Source organism: Megalops cyprinoides, chromosome 12, assembly GCF_013368585.1.
Source record: "Megalops cyprinoides isolate fMegCyp1 chromosome 12, fMegCyp1.pri, whole genome shotgun sequence".
Taxonomy (NCBI): Eukaryota; Metazoa; Chordata; class Actinopteri; order Elopiformes; family Megalopidae; genus Megalops; species Megalops cyprinoides.
Genome location: NC_050594.1, coordinates 12,210,939 through 12,226,673, shown reverse-complemented (window position 1 = coordinate 12,226,673; position 15,735 = coordinate 12,210,939). Strand labels below are relative to the sequence as shown.

At 46.6% G+C, this 15,735-nt stretch overlaps 1 protein-coding gene across 3 annotated transcripts in view; it reads left to right on the top strand.

Moving 5' to 3' along the window:
* Positions 1 to 15,735, top strand: part of LOC118786689 (adhesion G protein-coupled receptor B2-like) — a 64,230-nt gene that overhangs the window by 29,353 nt on the left and 19,142 nt on the right. For 2 of the 3 annotated variants that reach the window (XM_036541951.1, XM_036541949.1), the window contains exons 3-13: positions 3,679 to 3,759; positions 5,259 to 5,423; positions 7,498 to 7,662; positions 10,237 to 10,401; positions 11,031 to 11,195; positions 12,062 to 12,163; positions 12,562 to 12,668; positions 13,347 to 13,541; positions 13,703 to 13,771; positions 13,858 to 13,966; positions 14,438 to 14,584. In XM_036541951.1, coding sequence (XP_036397844.1) covers positions 3,679 to 3,759; positions 5,259 to 5,423; positions 7,498 to 7,662; positions 10,237 to 10,401; positions 11,031 to 11,195; positions 12,062 to 12,163; positions 12,562 to 12,668; positions 13,347 to 13,541; positions 13,703 to 13,771; positions 13,858 to 13,966; positions 14,438 to 14,584 — 1,470 coding nt within the window. The remainder of the gene's footprint in view (positions 1 to 3,678; positions 3,760 to 5,258; positions 5,424 to 7,497; positions 7,663 to 10,236; positions 10,402 to 11,030; positions 11,196 to 12,061; positions 12,164 to 12,561; positions 12,669 to 13,346; positions 13,542 to 13,702; positions 13,772 to 13,857; positions 13,967 to 14,437; positions 14,585 to 15,735) is intronic. The other variant, XM_036541952.1, reaches the window with a different exon arrangement.

The window sequence follows — 15,735 nt, the reverse complement described above, 5'->3', positions numbered from 1 at the left end:
TCCATTCTGTTAGTGTGAGAAAGACCCGTTTGAAGTATTTCTGTGTAGGAGAGAACTGCAGGAAGCCGTTCTGTCTCTTGGCCTCCTCAGGGTACATTGGTTCTTCCTCCACCCGCCTGTGTGAGATTAGTGCCAGGACACTGAGGGTAGCAGCGTCTCTACTGTATCCTAACCTCTCTGAGTGACGGCCCAAGTCTCCACCCCTGAGGAAGTTCATCGGCTGGAGGACCACAAAGCAGCACAGGCTGGCAGTGTTCATGGCAGCATTCTGCCAGACTCTGCCGTGATTGGCTGGACACCACGGTCCTCAAGCAACCAGCAGCACTATGAGCCAGGATTTTGTCTTTCTTGAAATTGTGAAGAAGTTGAAATACGGGCAGTCCCCGTTTTTATGATACAATGTTACTGTAAACTCCAGCACCAGTCAGATCATCAGGAACTCAATCCTGTTTTTTCATATACGTGATTTTGTAAGTGAGGGATACATTTCTGAACACAGGCTAGAAAAACAATTTTTTTTTATAAAGAAAGGATAAATAAATATGGAATTCCTTAAATATCCTAAAGTATTCCTAAAATATTCATGTGGTATGAATATTTGTCCATTTAAATGTGCTTGCACAGTTTAAATATTCAATACTGCGACACAGGATTTGTGACGGTTGGATGACGATGCGTTCTCTCTCTGAGGAGACTTGTCTGACATATGGATACAGCCAGGCAGCTGATGAATGATTAAGCCCCCCTGTCGTGCGCTCACTCTCTCTTTCTCCCTCTCTATCTCAGTAGCTGTCTTTTCCAATATCTCATTCGATCCAATTATTCCATGTGTTTACTCACAAACCGGCACGCTCCCCGGTCACTGTGGTATTAGCATTAATGCCGTGTATTCATCCACAAAGCAGTATGTGCATCGTTTGGCAATCCTATTCCGCCGCCTGTGTGCGTTTTACCCTCAGTGGGCCTTAGCAGGTCGTGTTACCCCATTTGCTGTGTGTTTATCCACACAGCGGTGTGCAGCTAGAGGTGGGTTACGCTGCTGTGCCAGGCCAGAGGAGTGACTGCAGGAGGGGCAGGGCGCTGCCAGGGCACTGCCATGGCTCCAGTAAGCTGCAGCGGATGCACAGTTTGGGTTGTGAACCCAGTCGGGTTTCCAAAAAGAGGAGAAAATAAAACAATGAGAAAACAAACAGAAGACAGACACCAGAGAAATAGACGATAAACTAGTGCGGGGGTGAAGAGGAAGGAAGTTCCTAAACAAGAACACTACAGCAAAAAAAAAATCTCAAAGAATCTCAAATGGATTTGTCATTTTGGCCCAGTGTCTCAACTGCACTGCGCTGGGAATAGCTGGTATTGATCACGCTCTCAGCCATACGCTTGCTGTGTGTGGATAACTACCTCACCTTGTCAGGGAGCAACAGGCATTTATGTACAAAAACACTCACTTCAGGAAATATGCTGTCATATAAGTGCTGACCCGTTCTTGACCCAGCCATCCTTCACTAAGCACTTTGCCCAATTAGCGAGTGAGTCAGCCTGTCATTGCTCCAGTGGAGAAGTGGCGTCACAGAGGACTGAGGAGGACCAGAAAACAATATCATTAAGCATTGTATTGCACACATGTAAACCTGATACACTGTAAGACTGGGCCGCTGCAGGCTCCCGGGAGGCGGGGGGGGGATTACGTACTGCACGCATTCTAAAATTGGAGAATTGCTCTGTGCATCACCCCTACAGGACCCGGCGCCAATTTCTGAGCTATGCGGCGACGCCCACTGTTCAGCGATGCAGTCCTTTGAGGTTATAAACTCAAGTCTTTGTGTGTGAATTTAATTCCACGGCACCCACGGTCATGAAATGTTTTGATCTGGCTGTCTGTTTCTGCTCACGGGGCCTCAGTGGTTGTTCGTGGTAGGGGTTTGCCTCGGGTTCTTGCCACAGTTTGATAAATTTCACATCCTCTACTATTGTCCAGGGTGTGTTTTTTGGCTCGGTCTTTTGTATTCTCTCTCTGCGCCTTACTTCAAAAAAAACTGTAGTTTTATAGGAAACGGGTTAGAAGAAACAAGTTACGTTATTGGATGATTATTTTTTCATTGGCTGCTGGCAGTTTCTCACAGCTTGTGAAGTCCAACATTTAAAATTAATTTAAGAAAATTTTCAAGCCTTCTTGAAATCCATTGGCAGGTTGTAGGAGATGGCAAGAGCAGTTGGTCCCATATGCACCCAACACATTACGTAGTGTGAGATATTAAGCTGAGGAGTAGTTTCACTACACTGAAATTCAGCATACTGAATTTCTAGAATTTAGCAACCTCCTAACAGGTGCTAAAAGAGCTAAATCAGACTTAAAGTAGTAATAAGTGTACTCATAGTTACAGCCTGAAGCCAGCTCTCCATAATGACTTTTAGTTTTATTTCCACATTGTTTTCCCTGTATTGATTAATCCATTTGCTTGTTTGTTCCTACTTTCCTTCACTGATAGAGGGTGGAGGGGAGAGGATATTGAGGAGGCTCCCATTTGCACAGTTGTGGTGGAATGAGCTCATCACCACAGCTGCTAAAACAGCAAGATCACTGTCCATTTTCCAGCACAGACTCAAAACCCACCTATTCAGACTATATCTGGGCTCCCTGAACTCTGACCCCCCACCCCCTCACCCCACCCCCCAACACTGTGATAAAAGCTAGTAGTGTTAAAATGAATATTGATTTAGCCATGGAAGGTACAAGCTTTGGGGTTTTGAAGCAGTAAACTTGTTGTGGCGATATAAACCTTTGGCAATACAAACATGGTGGCTGGAAATTGCCAGTAACACTTTAAAGTAATGCACTTTATGACAACACTTACACCACTTGTGACAATGTGTATCTGTGCAGGTAATTTCCTGCCACTATCAAATGCGCTTAATGTAAATCACTCTGAACAAGAACATCTGCAAAATGAATAAATGTAAATAAATGTAAATCCACTGTAGCTGACAAAATAAGAACACAAGGTACTAATCATACACATTTGCAGTGCATAAAGAGTAATTTTATGAGTTTCATAATGCCTCCGCAGAGGAGAATTCCACTAGACAGAGAAGAATTGATATGCTCTGAAAGCAATGTTCTTGTTTGTGCACCCAGAGTCTGCCTGTGGTGTGCTTATCGGAGAAACTGCAAATTAGACAGGAAATTTCGGTGAATACATTTCCTCCACTAGTAACATACTATAGCTGCTCAGCCTTGGTCCTCGAAGCCCGTAGTATGTAAACAGCTTCTCAAACCTACACATCTGATATCCTGCATCTCCCACAGCACAGTGTCCCCCTCACTGCAGTGGGGCATTGGTCTCATATTTGGTTTAAAGGGAAGACGTCCAGTTTTACCAAGGGTGCTGAATTAAAGTGTGTCCCCTGTGGGAAGCTCAGGGACTGGTCAGGCTTAAGAGATATTGCTGAGGAGCAGCAAAGAGTTGAATGAGGCCACATTGTAGTTCTCACATACAGAGAGGGTGCTTATCACTGAATGAGACAGTTTTACTGTCTGCACATAACATTACAACACCCCTCACAGTGTGTGTGTGTGTATTTGTAATAATAGTCTGTGCGTTCATGTTTTGTGTATGTATTAATATTAGCCAGTACGTTGTATTTAATACCAGTGCTCCCTCTTCTCTCCACTGGTAGACCCAGAAGATGACGACCTGAGAGTGAAGACACAGAGACCCCGATCTGCTGACTCACCTGGACTGTACCAGGCCCAAACAGGTGAGGCTCTTGTCCAAATCACACACACACACACACACACACAAACACAGAAACACAAATGTACAAACATGCACATGACAAATGCGCATACATTTGTACACACTTACACAGACAGACAGACATACATACATACTCACTGCATAAACAGAGACACAAAGTCAAATACATATACCTGTGCATATGCACATTGACTGACACAAACTAAACTCTGATGCCACTGTTTCTTGCGCTGACAGTAGTGATACAATAGTTGTTTTTTAACATTATTGTATCATATTATTATTTTCAATGATCCTATTCATCTTCATCTGTGAATAGCACTGACAGGCAGCAGCTGAATGAGCTGGCATCCCTCTGTTATTACGGTAACACAGCTCCTGTCTGGTTCATTAGTCTTTGCACAACAGTTTTCCTTGGTCTATTTCAACAGCAACATCTATCCATGCTGTTTTACATCTGTTCCATTTTATTTGTTAAGTGTTTAGCATAGCTGTATTAGTAGCCAGTCACTGTCTCGCATATGGAGTGTACTGTATGTGAAATGGTTGAATTTTGAGAATGTTTTGAGGGTGTGCTGAGGTCAGCTGCAAGTGCTGCAGGACTCATGGCCAGGTGAGCTTGTTTACCTGTCCTCAGTTGACTCTCGCACAGTTTTATAGAGGCTTGCTATATTCAGACCCAGTTACACTCCCCCTATAGAGAGGAGTTAACTTGTGAAATTATTATTCATGCATTGTTCTGTACATTAAAAAAATCACACAGAGAGAAGAAGAAAAACTATCATGCTGATAGACTGAGCAAGAGTTATTACCCCATTTAACATAAAATATATTAAGAACAATTATAGCAAGCTATTCGTTTGCTGTTGTTGTCACTGACACTGATATTTAAATGTATTTGTCAAGTGGGAATATGTGGAATTATATTGAAACTCTGATAATGTTTCATCTTTTTCCAAAAAGGGCTGGTCTGAAATAATTCTGCAAGTTAGCTTCCACTAGAGGGCAGAAATAGGGAGTTTGTGTCAGCAGGGTTTATCGAAAACTGAGGGCTAATGTAAGTGTGAGGTCTGCAGTAATAGTGACCTGCATATGAGACAACAGATGGCTGGTAGAGTCTTAAGTGGTGATGGTCTTTGTTCTCAGACAAATAATAGGAACAAGGATCTTATTTAGTCTGACACAAACTGAAAGCTGCTGCTGTCCGATCAGGGCTGCATTGCCATCGCAGTGTTGTTAGAGCAGAGTTGTTAGAGTAGCCTGTGTTTGGCAGTGGAGGACTGTGTCAGATTTCAAGCTCCTAGCAAGAGTCACTCAGTAGATACTGACTGCAAACCACACCTCTCGTCTTCACTGTCTCATCCGCCAAAATCAAACTTTCTCCATCTCTTCCTCCACCGCTCACATCCCTCTCCCTCTGTGCTGTGCCTTTCTTTCTTTTCTTTCTTTGTATCACCTTACCCCCTCCCCCCTTTTCCCTTTGGCGTGGTCCTGGTCCAGGAGACCCAGCGGCGGAGGAGTGGTCGCAGTGGAGCGTGTGCTCTCTGACGTGCGGGCAGGGTGTGCAGGTGCGCACTCGCTCCTGTGTCTCCTCCCCTTACGGGACCCTGTGCAGCGGACCGCTGAGAGAAACACGCCTCTGCAACAACACCGTCACCTGCCCAGGTGAGAGATTTCCGTGACACTGCGCAGGTACGGCGCAGACACAGGGAGATGCTGTAACTGACCAAAAAAGTCTGATGGAACTTTCTTAGTCAGTTACAGAATTTCTGCTAGAAATGTACTGGAAGTTTGGTTATGTCTAGAGGACACATCTCAAATATGTGTGCATTAGTCATCAGTGGGCATGCGGATTATATTTCATTTTGGTTTATTTATCCACTTTGTGAGTCAGAGGCTGAAGCGAACTCGTTTATCTTAAGTAGGTTTATTCATATTCTCCGCGGTCTCTTTCATGCTGCGTCTGCCCCGTTGTGCTGTCGTTTCGGGGCGGGAGGTTGTTCGAAGCTGCACGGGATGTTATAGAAAAATCAAAGTGGAAGGCTCTTTCTGTAGGGTCCTTAATAACTCATACGCATGACTGGCATCGACTCCCTCTGTCCGCCGGGAAACCATTCGCTTCTGCCCATATGTTTTATTCATGTATTTACTTTCATTAACACAAACTCGCCCGTATGCACCGCGATTAAACCTGACGTTGCATACTTTTACAAATACAAACTTGACTACTAGCTCCGTTTAAATCGATGTTGCGTTCGTACTTTCATTAACACACTCTCGCCCGCATGGGTTTAGATTAAGCTGACGTTGCATTTATGATTTAATCAACACAAACTCGACTCTACACGACATGATTAATCTGACGTTGTATTCATACTTTCATAAACACAAATTCGGTCGCACGATCTGCGATTAAACTGATGTCATGAGCGCTCGAGGCTGCAGAGCACGCACGTGTCGGAAGGAGGCAGCCGTTTGGTATCAATTTGGATAGGATTTTTCACAGCGAGGGAACTGAAATGCACGACATGTTCCACCTTCTCAATTAATCAGTAAAGATGTACTCTCACTTGTACGTCTACAGGCAGGAGGGATCTGATTTATGGGAGAACAATAATGCACAGGAGCAGTTAGTCGAAGATTTGGGAGGCTGCAGTCCTTCCGAGATTGTCTTCGTTTTTGAGCGAGAACTTTTGAAAGCGTCTCTGACTGTTATGGCCCTATTTTTTTTTTACGATATTGTAGTTTGGCTTCTGTAAAAAGAAACAATATGATTTACTCAAACTGAAGACTTGCTGCTGCCTTTCTGCTGATTTGCGACAAAGATTAAACTAGACTTTATCTTGTTTTGTTTTTAAGATAATTTTGTGATTTGCAGGTTCCCTTGCGGGGAAGCCTGCTTTACTGCGCAAAGCTGTCAGAGACGATTCCCTGTGCACAAAAAACACAAATGAAGAGCCATTTTGATAATTAAACTAATGTGCAAATAAACAAATACAAATATGTGCACCTTCTTTGCCTCCAGGTGCTGTAGTGTCACTCCCCCTAGTTGTCTTCACCACACTCAGTAGTGTAGTAATAGCACAACAGTCCCAACAGAGGATTTAACTCCATCACTGAGCAGTGAAATAAGCTGAAAACACGCCCTCTGTCCTTAAGTGTCCGGGCAGCCACAGTGCGGCAGAGCAAATACACTGCTGGAGTGTCTTTAGTAGAAAATGCTGTGGTCACTATGACTCTGGTGTGTATTGAATTGGTGCTGTTCATGATTCCTCCACCACATGCACAGAAATACAGTACCACACACTGTAAGCTGATCATCCACAGTGCATTTCCCCAGCCGTAATTGAAAACATCTTATGAAAGCAGGAACACCTTAAAATAACCTTGCAGCAAACAGTAGGAATGCTAATGCAGAGTGGTTGGAATTGTTTTATGAATGGATTACCTGCTACACCAGCTGCTCTGTCCAATTTCATTTTAACAGATTCTTTAAGTCATTTTAATGCAGTCATTTCTCCACAGCGCTGATGTATAGCATGTCACTGATGTGTGACGTGGGGCCAAAATAATACCTGCATGCACAACACTCCACCTTTGCCCCTCCCCAAAGCACCCCTCCAAACACACTCCCATAGCTGCAGTATTTTTGCAGGGCATCAGCCATTGGTGGGTGCACTCACCCCTGCCTTGTTGTTCCCTCTCCTCATTGGCTATGTGTGCTGTGCTGCTTTTGCAGTACACGGGCTTTGGGAGGAATGGTCTCCGTGGAGCCTGTGTTCCGTCACGTGTGGGAGGGGCTCTCGGACCCGGACCCGAAGCTGCATGGCCCCTCAGCACGGAGGCAAGGCTTGCGGAGGCCCAGAGCTACAGTCGAAGGTCTGCAACATTGCTGTGTGCCCTGGTAAGTACCACCCTCTCTCCCTCTCCCCCTCTTTACTTCTTTCCAAGCTCTGCAACATGGCTGTGTGCCCTGGACAGTACCACCCTCTCTCTCCCTCCTCTTTCCCTCTCTTCTTTTCTCTACCCTGCTTCCCTTTCTTTCTCTTTTCCTTTCTTCTTCCTCCCGCTTCCTTTTCCACTTCTCCCTCTTTCTCTCCCTCATTCTCTCTGTCTTAGCCTTTCTTTGTTTCTGTGTGTGCCTGTGAGTCTCTCAGGTTTATAATTCTGTCACTTTCGCTTACACTGTTTGTTTAGTGCTATCCTGCTTTTTCCTGGGTGATTGAATACAGTGTAGTATCCCTTAGCGTGCTCCTTTGTCTTCTGTGTCGTCTGCTTGTTGTTATTGTTGTTTTACTCAGCCTAGTCGCTTGTCTGAGAGCTCTCAGTTGAGTCATTAAAAGACTGCACCATACAGAGGAGGAGCAGAGGAAAATGAATCATCACGACTGAATAGCAGGGGTACGAACACGTTCACATTCCCGCGGGTCCGGCACATTGATTAGACATTAACCTGAGAGGATGAACAATAAATCATTTGGATGTGTGAGTTTCTGCCTAACTCCAGTCTCAGCCTCATGTACGCTGTCTCTTATGAACCATAATGAGGCTCCCAGGCAGGGCTCGGAGTTGTGAGCAGGACTGTGACTGTGCTAGTTTACCGGGGAGGAAATGTGCTCCCAGGAAGAGCAGGTGTCATGGGTAGTGACCACACCTTGTTGGCCCAGGCGACCATGTCTCCTGTACCCTTTAGCCCTCCTGTACCCCCTACAGCACTTCATCTTATCTCAAACATTACAAAAACCCTGAGATGTTAACAGCTGTGAGTCTTGTCCCAGACAAGAACAATGGGTCTCTCTCAATCTAACAAAATCTAGAATCTAACTTTTTTCCTGGGCTGAGGATTTGGATAGATTCTTTTTTTAATAAATCCTTGTGACAAGAGGTGTAAACATGGGTCTTGATCATCAAGATACTTTGATTCACATCCATGCCTCCCTTACCCACAGTTTTAGCAGAGAAAAGACTTCTTGCTGCAGTTTAGATGCTGGTGGAATGAACCATCAGCCTTTTAGCAGGGTTATTTCCAGCAGTAAAATACTCAGGTGTTTTTGCAGAAATCGAAGGAACAGGTCCCAGATCAGTCTGGCCAAAAAGTCACACTGAAGCATTGTTAGCAAACAGAAAGCATATTTTTCCAGAGCACCACTGAGTGTGTATGTGAGAGTGACTGTCTAGGAAGGCTTCGACACCCACACTCTCTGGCTGTGGTTTCTTACCTTTCAGTTCTTTGTTTCAAAAAGGCATTCATATTGAAGGCTCAGAGAAACATGTCTTGCTGTAAGCCACCCTCAGCACCTCATTTTCTTACTGCCTTCGCAGAAGACTTAATAAAAGGTAAAAAAATAGGTGTAAACAAAATGCCCATCCAGGGAAAACCCTGCTTTTCATTTAATGCAAATCTCCTTTGAGGAATAGCATTCAGTTTACCATCTTGTCTGTTGAAGTCATTCACAGTCAAGGTTTTTTTTTTTTTATGACTTCTCCTTAATCTTTTCACATTCAGTCAGACTTGACTTCTCACTTCATTTTTTTTCTGGAAAATGCTGGAAAGGGTTTTTCTTACACAACCTGCAGTGTGACATCATGTCCTACCTGATTGTTCTGTCCATGGTGGTCTGCTTCTGCAGTCCTCTGATTGGCCGTGAGACTGCGGGGGTGCAGGGGGGTTAGAGAGGGCGATGAGTACAGGTGGAGATGAGAGATGCCTATCTGTCAATCGCAGCAGAGAGCACGTTTAATGAGAGCAGTCGCAGCACAGGAGCACGATGGAGGAACATTACTGTTTCACTACCAGACATTAGGGGGTATTTTTAGACTCGGTGGTTTGTGGATGAACAATGGGCTCAGATGGGATCGCCTAGGAAAGGATCCGAGTAACACACATACACACCAGTAATGACTGACACATAGGAGTGTGTGTGTGTGTGTGTGTGTGTGTGTGTGTGTGTGTGTGTGTGTGTGTGTGTGTGTGTGTGCGTGTGTGTGTGTGTGTGTGTGTGTGTGTGTGTCCTGTCTGTCTGTCTGTGTGCTTGCCTGTGGGCATGTGCATGTGTGTATTACTGTGTGTTCTTCACTTGCTGTCCTTCTCTACCTCTCCCCTCTCTCCCTTCCTCTTTCCCTACCACCTGCTGTCCCTCTCGCTTCTGTTCAGTTCCATTCAATTCAAAGTGCTTTATTGGAATATTGGAATGCTTGTACTCTGTATTGCTAAAGTTTAACAATGGATAACAGCATACAAGAATCTTCAGAGTAGTATAAGATAGATGGATAGAGAGTCAGACAGATAGATGGATAGACAGATATTCAGACAGACGGATAAATGGATATACATGTATATATGGTAAATGGATAGACAGACAAACATGGATGTTATTCATATATAAAACATAAATGGGTAGGTAGACCGGTATATAGGTAGATGATCAGACAGACAGATATCTGATGGATAGAGTGAATCTCTCTCTCCGTGCCCCAGTGGAGGGGCAGTGGCTGGACTGGTCCCCGTGGTCTCGCTGCTCCTCCACCTGCGGGGGCGGGGTGCAGCAGCGGCAGAGGAGGTGCAGGGTGTCGGTGCACGGCTGGGCGGAGTGCAGGGGGACGCACGCAGAGACACGCCAGTGCAACACCCAGGACTGTGGGGGTAAGTGACTGCCCCGCCCCGCCCCGCCCGCCCCGCCCGCCCTGCCCCCCCGTGCCCTACCCCGGGCCAGCTAACACTTCCGTTCTGTGTCCTGCTCGTCTCTGCCTCACAGCTCCGCCCCCACCCTGCTCCACCTGCTCCGCCCTGCCCTCACCCTGCCGCACCCTGCCCTGCACTGGTCTGTTGTGCTCTGCCCCGCCCTGCCTCACCGTGCACCCCTCTACCCCGCTTTGCTTTGCAGAATGGAATTGTCTGATCTGTCAATCTTCCACTGCAGTTACAGCAGTACATAAAGAACAGGTCATTAGATTCATTCCGACCAGCCATGAATTGGAAGAGGAGGGCTCATTGACTGGCCTGACAGCAAGTGGGCGTGGACCAGGATATGGAGCAGACAGAAACATTGTCTTTTCTGCCAGCCTCCTTGAAAATGTTACATCGAAAGCAGAGATACATTGGCTCCTCTCAATTTTCCCTCTGTCCCTCTCCTCTCTCTCTCTCTCTCTCTCTCTCTCTCTCTCTCTCTCTCTCTCTCTCTTTCTCTCTCTTTCCCTCCCTCCCTCTCCTTTCATTCTCCCAACCCCCCTCCCATCTCCCACTCTGTCCGTGACCTCCTCCCTCCTTTGTAGTTGGCGGGAACTGGGGTTCCTGGAACGAGTGGAGCCCGTGTTCCAGAACATGTGACTCCGGGTGGCAGCGGCGTCTGCGCATGTGCCAGGGCGTGGGCACCCAGGGCTACCCCTGCGACGGCAGCGGGGAGGAGGTGCGCACCTGCAGCGACAGGAAGTGCCCAGGTAAGGGCAAGGTGGGACCGGCGAGGGGGCAGGGTCGGTTGGAACGTTTCCCAGTGCAGCGTCTGTAGCACAGTTGGTAGATTCTATATTTAGGGGATCATATGCACAAGATTAGGAAGAACAGAGATACAGGAGCTCCAGACTCACCACCATCCCATGGTTCCTGTTCATGTAGGATGGTTTGATTAAAACCAGCCACAATAGTTTTGGGTTTCTGATGTCCTACTTGCACTAATCTTGCAATAAAACTTGGATGCCCTACTTGCGCTAAATCTGTTGCTCTACCCTCCAGCTGGTCTGTGCTCTAAGTTTCTTTCCCCCGCACTCTTTCATCTACACCTGTCTCCTTCTCTCTGTCTCTTACCAAACTTTTCCCTTTTGTGTGTCTCAAGGCCTCCTTCTGTAGTCCGTGCGTGTGCCTGAAGGCCCCTCTCTCCTGTTCTCTCCTCTCTGCGTTACTCTGTCTCCCCCTCTCTCTCACAGCCAGCACACGCATTCATGGAATAGCGGAGAGCTCTTTTGTTGTATGTGTGAGTGTGGAAGGCTATGCACCAGACAGCAAGTGCTCAAATATTCTGGTTTTGCCTGTTGTTTTGGGGGCCAGAAGATTAAACACGAAATTCACATCACTCTCAGGTTTTTTTGTAGCACTTTGTGCCAAAGCCAAATAAACCTGTCCAAGAACTGGGTCCATAATATGCTGATAAGAGCTCTCTGTCTCTAACTATCTGTCTGTATGTGCACGTGTGTGTGCGTGTGTGTGTGTGCGTGTGTGCGTGCATGTGCACGTGTGCATGTGTGCGCGTGTGTGCGTGTGTGTGCACGCGTGCGTGCGTGCGTGCGTGCATGTGTGCGTGTGTCTGCAGCACCTCATCAGATGTGTCGCGATGAGTACCGGGAAGCCATGACCTGGAAGAGTGCCACAGCAGGAGACACTGTGTATAACAAGTGTCCATCAAACGCAACTGGTGGGCAACCCCTTCTCTGTGTCTTTTAAAGCTTGATGGGCAATACATTCCCTGTATTTTTTTATGCATGTATCAGCATAGTTTGATTTGGTCTGTTCAGGGTGGGGTGTGTAAATGGGGTTTGACACCAGTAATTTCTGAAGCTGCTCAAGCTTCTAATCTTCTTGAGTGTCTGTTTTGTTGATCCATGTGTTTCACTGTTTTTTTCTATATTTTTGAATATCTGTCTGTCAGTCAATCCACAGTATATGTGAATCCCCATCATTTTGATTATGATGTGTAGCTTCCTTTCCCGATGAAGGGAAGGATCCTCTGGTTGTCTTTGTTTTACATATAAATGGTTTGGCAGATAGATTGTCATACTGACAGTGACCCTGTGCCTGTGTGTCTGTTTGCAGGGTCTGCTAGTCGTCGTTGCTTGCTGAACTCTAATGGAGTTGCTTCCTGGGGTCCTCCGACCTTCGCCCGATGCGTCTCGCTTGAGTTCCGATATTTACATCTATCAGTAGGTGACCACTTTCCTCCTGCTCTCCCTCCTCATTACCCCCCCCCCCACTGTTCTAGTATACAACCCACAATCTCTACTCCTGAGCTACACACGCAGCACCCCCCCCCACGCCTACTCCTATATAACCCAGCCCTCTGCTCCTACACTGCACCCTGTCCTTCTCCCTCATCATCAGTTTGTAATCATTCTATCAAACTTTACTCTTACATCCAGAAACTGAGTTACTCTAGCTGTTATTGAAATCGAGGGAACCAAAGCTGCTTACTTTACCATGAAAAATGCAGCAAACAACTTCTTTAGCCATAGAATGGATTCACATTGTACCAGCCTGGTGGCCAGAGACATGAATTCCACTGGCCACTATTATATATCCCCTAATCCCCTGTGTTTTTGGAGGGCTTAGAAAATATAGTATTAAAAAAACAAGAATTCAAAAAAGAAGAGTAAATACTTCTCCAAATATAATTCTCCCTGTACAATATAGAGCATTTAGCACAGCTAACTCTCCCTGTATTGTGATTTATCCCAGCCTTCCTGAGTTGATCTTGTTAAATGTATATACTGTGTCATTATCTTGTTCTCCTGAGATATTTTGCCCATTCCTACACCAGCTATGGTTTCAGTGAGTGGGTCTTGGTGATGTAACACGGGTTGTGCTGGCTCTCCCCCCTGCAGCTGAGAGAGCATCTTGCGAAGGGTCAGAGGACCCTAGCGGGGGAAGGCATGTCTCAGATCGTGAGGAGTCTTCACCAGTTACTGTCCCGGAGGCGCTACTACAGCGGCGACCTCTTATTCTCAGTGGAGATTCTCCGAAATGTGACGGACACCTTCAAACGAGCAACCTACGTTCCAGCTTCCGACGATGTGCAGGTCAGCGCGCGCACGCGCTCGCACACACCTGTCTCACACACGCACACACATCCAAATACACACACAGGTACACATGAACATGTGTGTGAACACACGCACACACTTTGCCTAGCACACTCCAAGGGTAAAAACATCCTCTTTCTCTTCTGCTCTCAATGCAGAAATTCTTCCAGGTAGTCAGCTACATGTTGGACTTGGAAAATCGTGAGAAGTGGGAGGATGCTCACCAGGTAATAGACAAAAGCATGCATGCATGGCAGGTGTCTGTCTGTGAGACAGGCGTGTATGAAATGTGTCTATTTTTCTCTCCCTGCAGGTCTCTCCTGGCTCCATGCTGCTTATGCGAGTTGTAGAGGACTTTATCCACCTAGTGGGGGAGGCTCAGAAGCCTTTCCAGAGTTCTCTCATCATCACAGACAACCTGAGTGAGTTCTCTTTGCCACGGTTCTCATCACCATGGCAACCTGAGTGAGTGTTCTGCCACTCACTGATCTCATCACCATGGTAATCTAAGTGAGTTCTGTTTGCCACTGTTCTCATCACCATGGCAACCTGAGTAGGTGTTCTGCCTCTCACTGTTTTCATCACCATGGTAATCTAAGTGAGTTCTGCTTCTCATTGTTCTCATCACCATGGCAACCTGAGTGAGTTCTGCGTCTCACCATGACACTCACAATTGTGGCACCCTGACTGAGTGCTCTGTTTGGCACTTTATTCATTACCATGGCAACCTCAGTGTGTTCCATTCCATTGCCACTGTCATCATGGCAACCCAAGTAAGTTGTTCCCTTGTCAGCTTTAAGGCATCACAGCACCCTGAACCATTTCACATTAGAAACTAGATGAATATTGGAGATAACCCTGCTCTGCTTCTTCCCCTACCTCCATCTCTCCAGTGGTCACTATTCAGCGGGAGCCGGTCTCAGCCGTCTCCAGTGACATTAACTTCCCTGTGAAGGGGCGGCGGGGGATGAAGGACTGGGCACGCTCCTCTGAGGACAAGCTCTTCATCCCTAAGGAGGTCTTCACCCTGTCCTCTGAAGGTGAGCCACACCCAGCTATCTGCCCATCTGCATCTCCAAGCAATACATCTGCTGTCCAGTTAACTGATATGCCCAAAATCCCCCAGCACACACACACACACACGCACACACACACAAACAGTATTCGCCCATTGTAGCTCTGCGTAACAGCCTTTATCTTGAAAGTAATGAGAATGTGTGACCTGCAAGCTGACTGACAGAGTGCAGAGCAGTTAGCCCCAGCTCTTAGCAGGCTGGGTGCTCTTTGTGTGTGACTGGCTCTGACGGCACTCTGTGATCCATGTGAGACTCACAGAACACCGAGCTGTGAGTGTGGATGTTGAGGGCTGAGCAGTGTCAGGTAGGGGACTGCAGCTGCTGCCATTATCAATGCTTGCTAGCATGTTCAGACTTCCACAGTCCTGCTAGCTTCTCCCACTCAGATCCAGTAAAGATGTGTGTGTTTTTCTGGACAAGTCCCTTTAGGGACTCTGAAAACGAGGAGGTGTGGTGCTTATTCTCTCTCCCAGAGACAGAAAGGGAGAGTGGGAGAAAGAGAGAGGGACCAAGAGAGCATGAATAATCTCATTCCACCCCATGTCAGAAAAAGGAAAGAGGGGGAGAAGAGGGGAGGGGAGGAATAGAAGAATGAAGGCCTGGAGACATATCTCCTCTGGGGCACAGTTTTGTTTGGCTTTCTCTCCCAGAGTGCAGAGCTCTGATGGATTCTCTCCAGTGGGACACAGCTGTGGCAGTGGGGAGGAAAAGGAGGGAGAGGGAGAGAGAAGCTGTCAGCAGCACAGTCCTCTCAAATGCACTTTTCCCAACAAAATTGGAAGCGTCATTTCCTGTGACCGTCATTGGTCGGGAGATGGCGGCGTCCATCCGTCCGGCGGCTCAGACCGGTGAAAGTGCTGATCCCGAGCTTGCTCGATTCACGTGCAGTGCATTGGAATCAGTTCACAAACGGCTGAGATTGATGAGCTCTGATGAAGGCTATTAAAAACGGATGGCTTCGTAACCGAGTTTTACGGCTTTGAAATATTTACTCTCCGCTTCCAAATCTTTGTTTATAGTGACATTTTTATTTTAGCACAGTGGAAACACTGTAGCAGTCCTTACAGTGTATTTAGAGCTTGAGGGTTTTTATTGTCAATATTTGCATCCGAGCC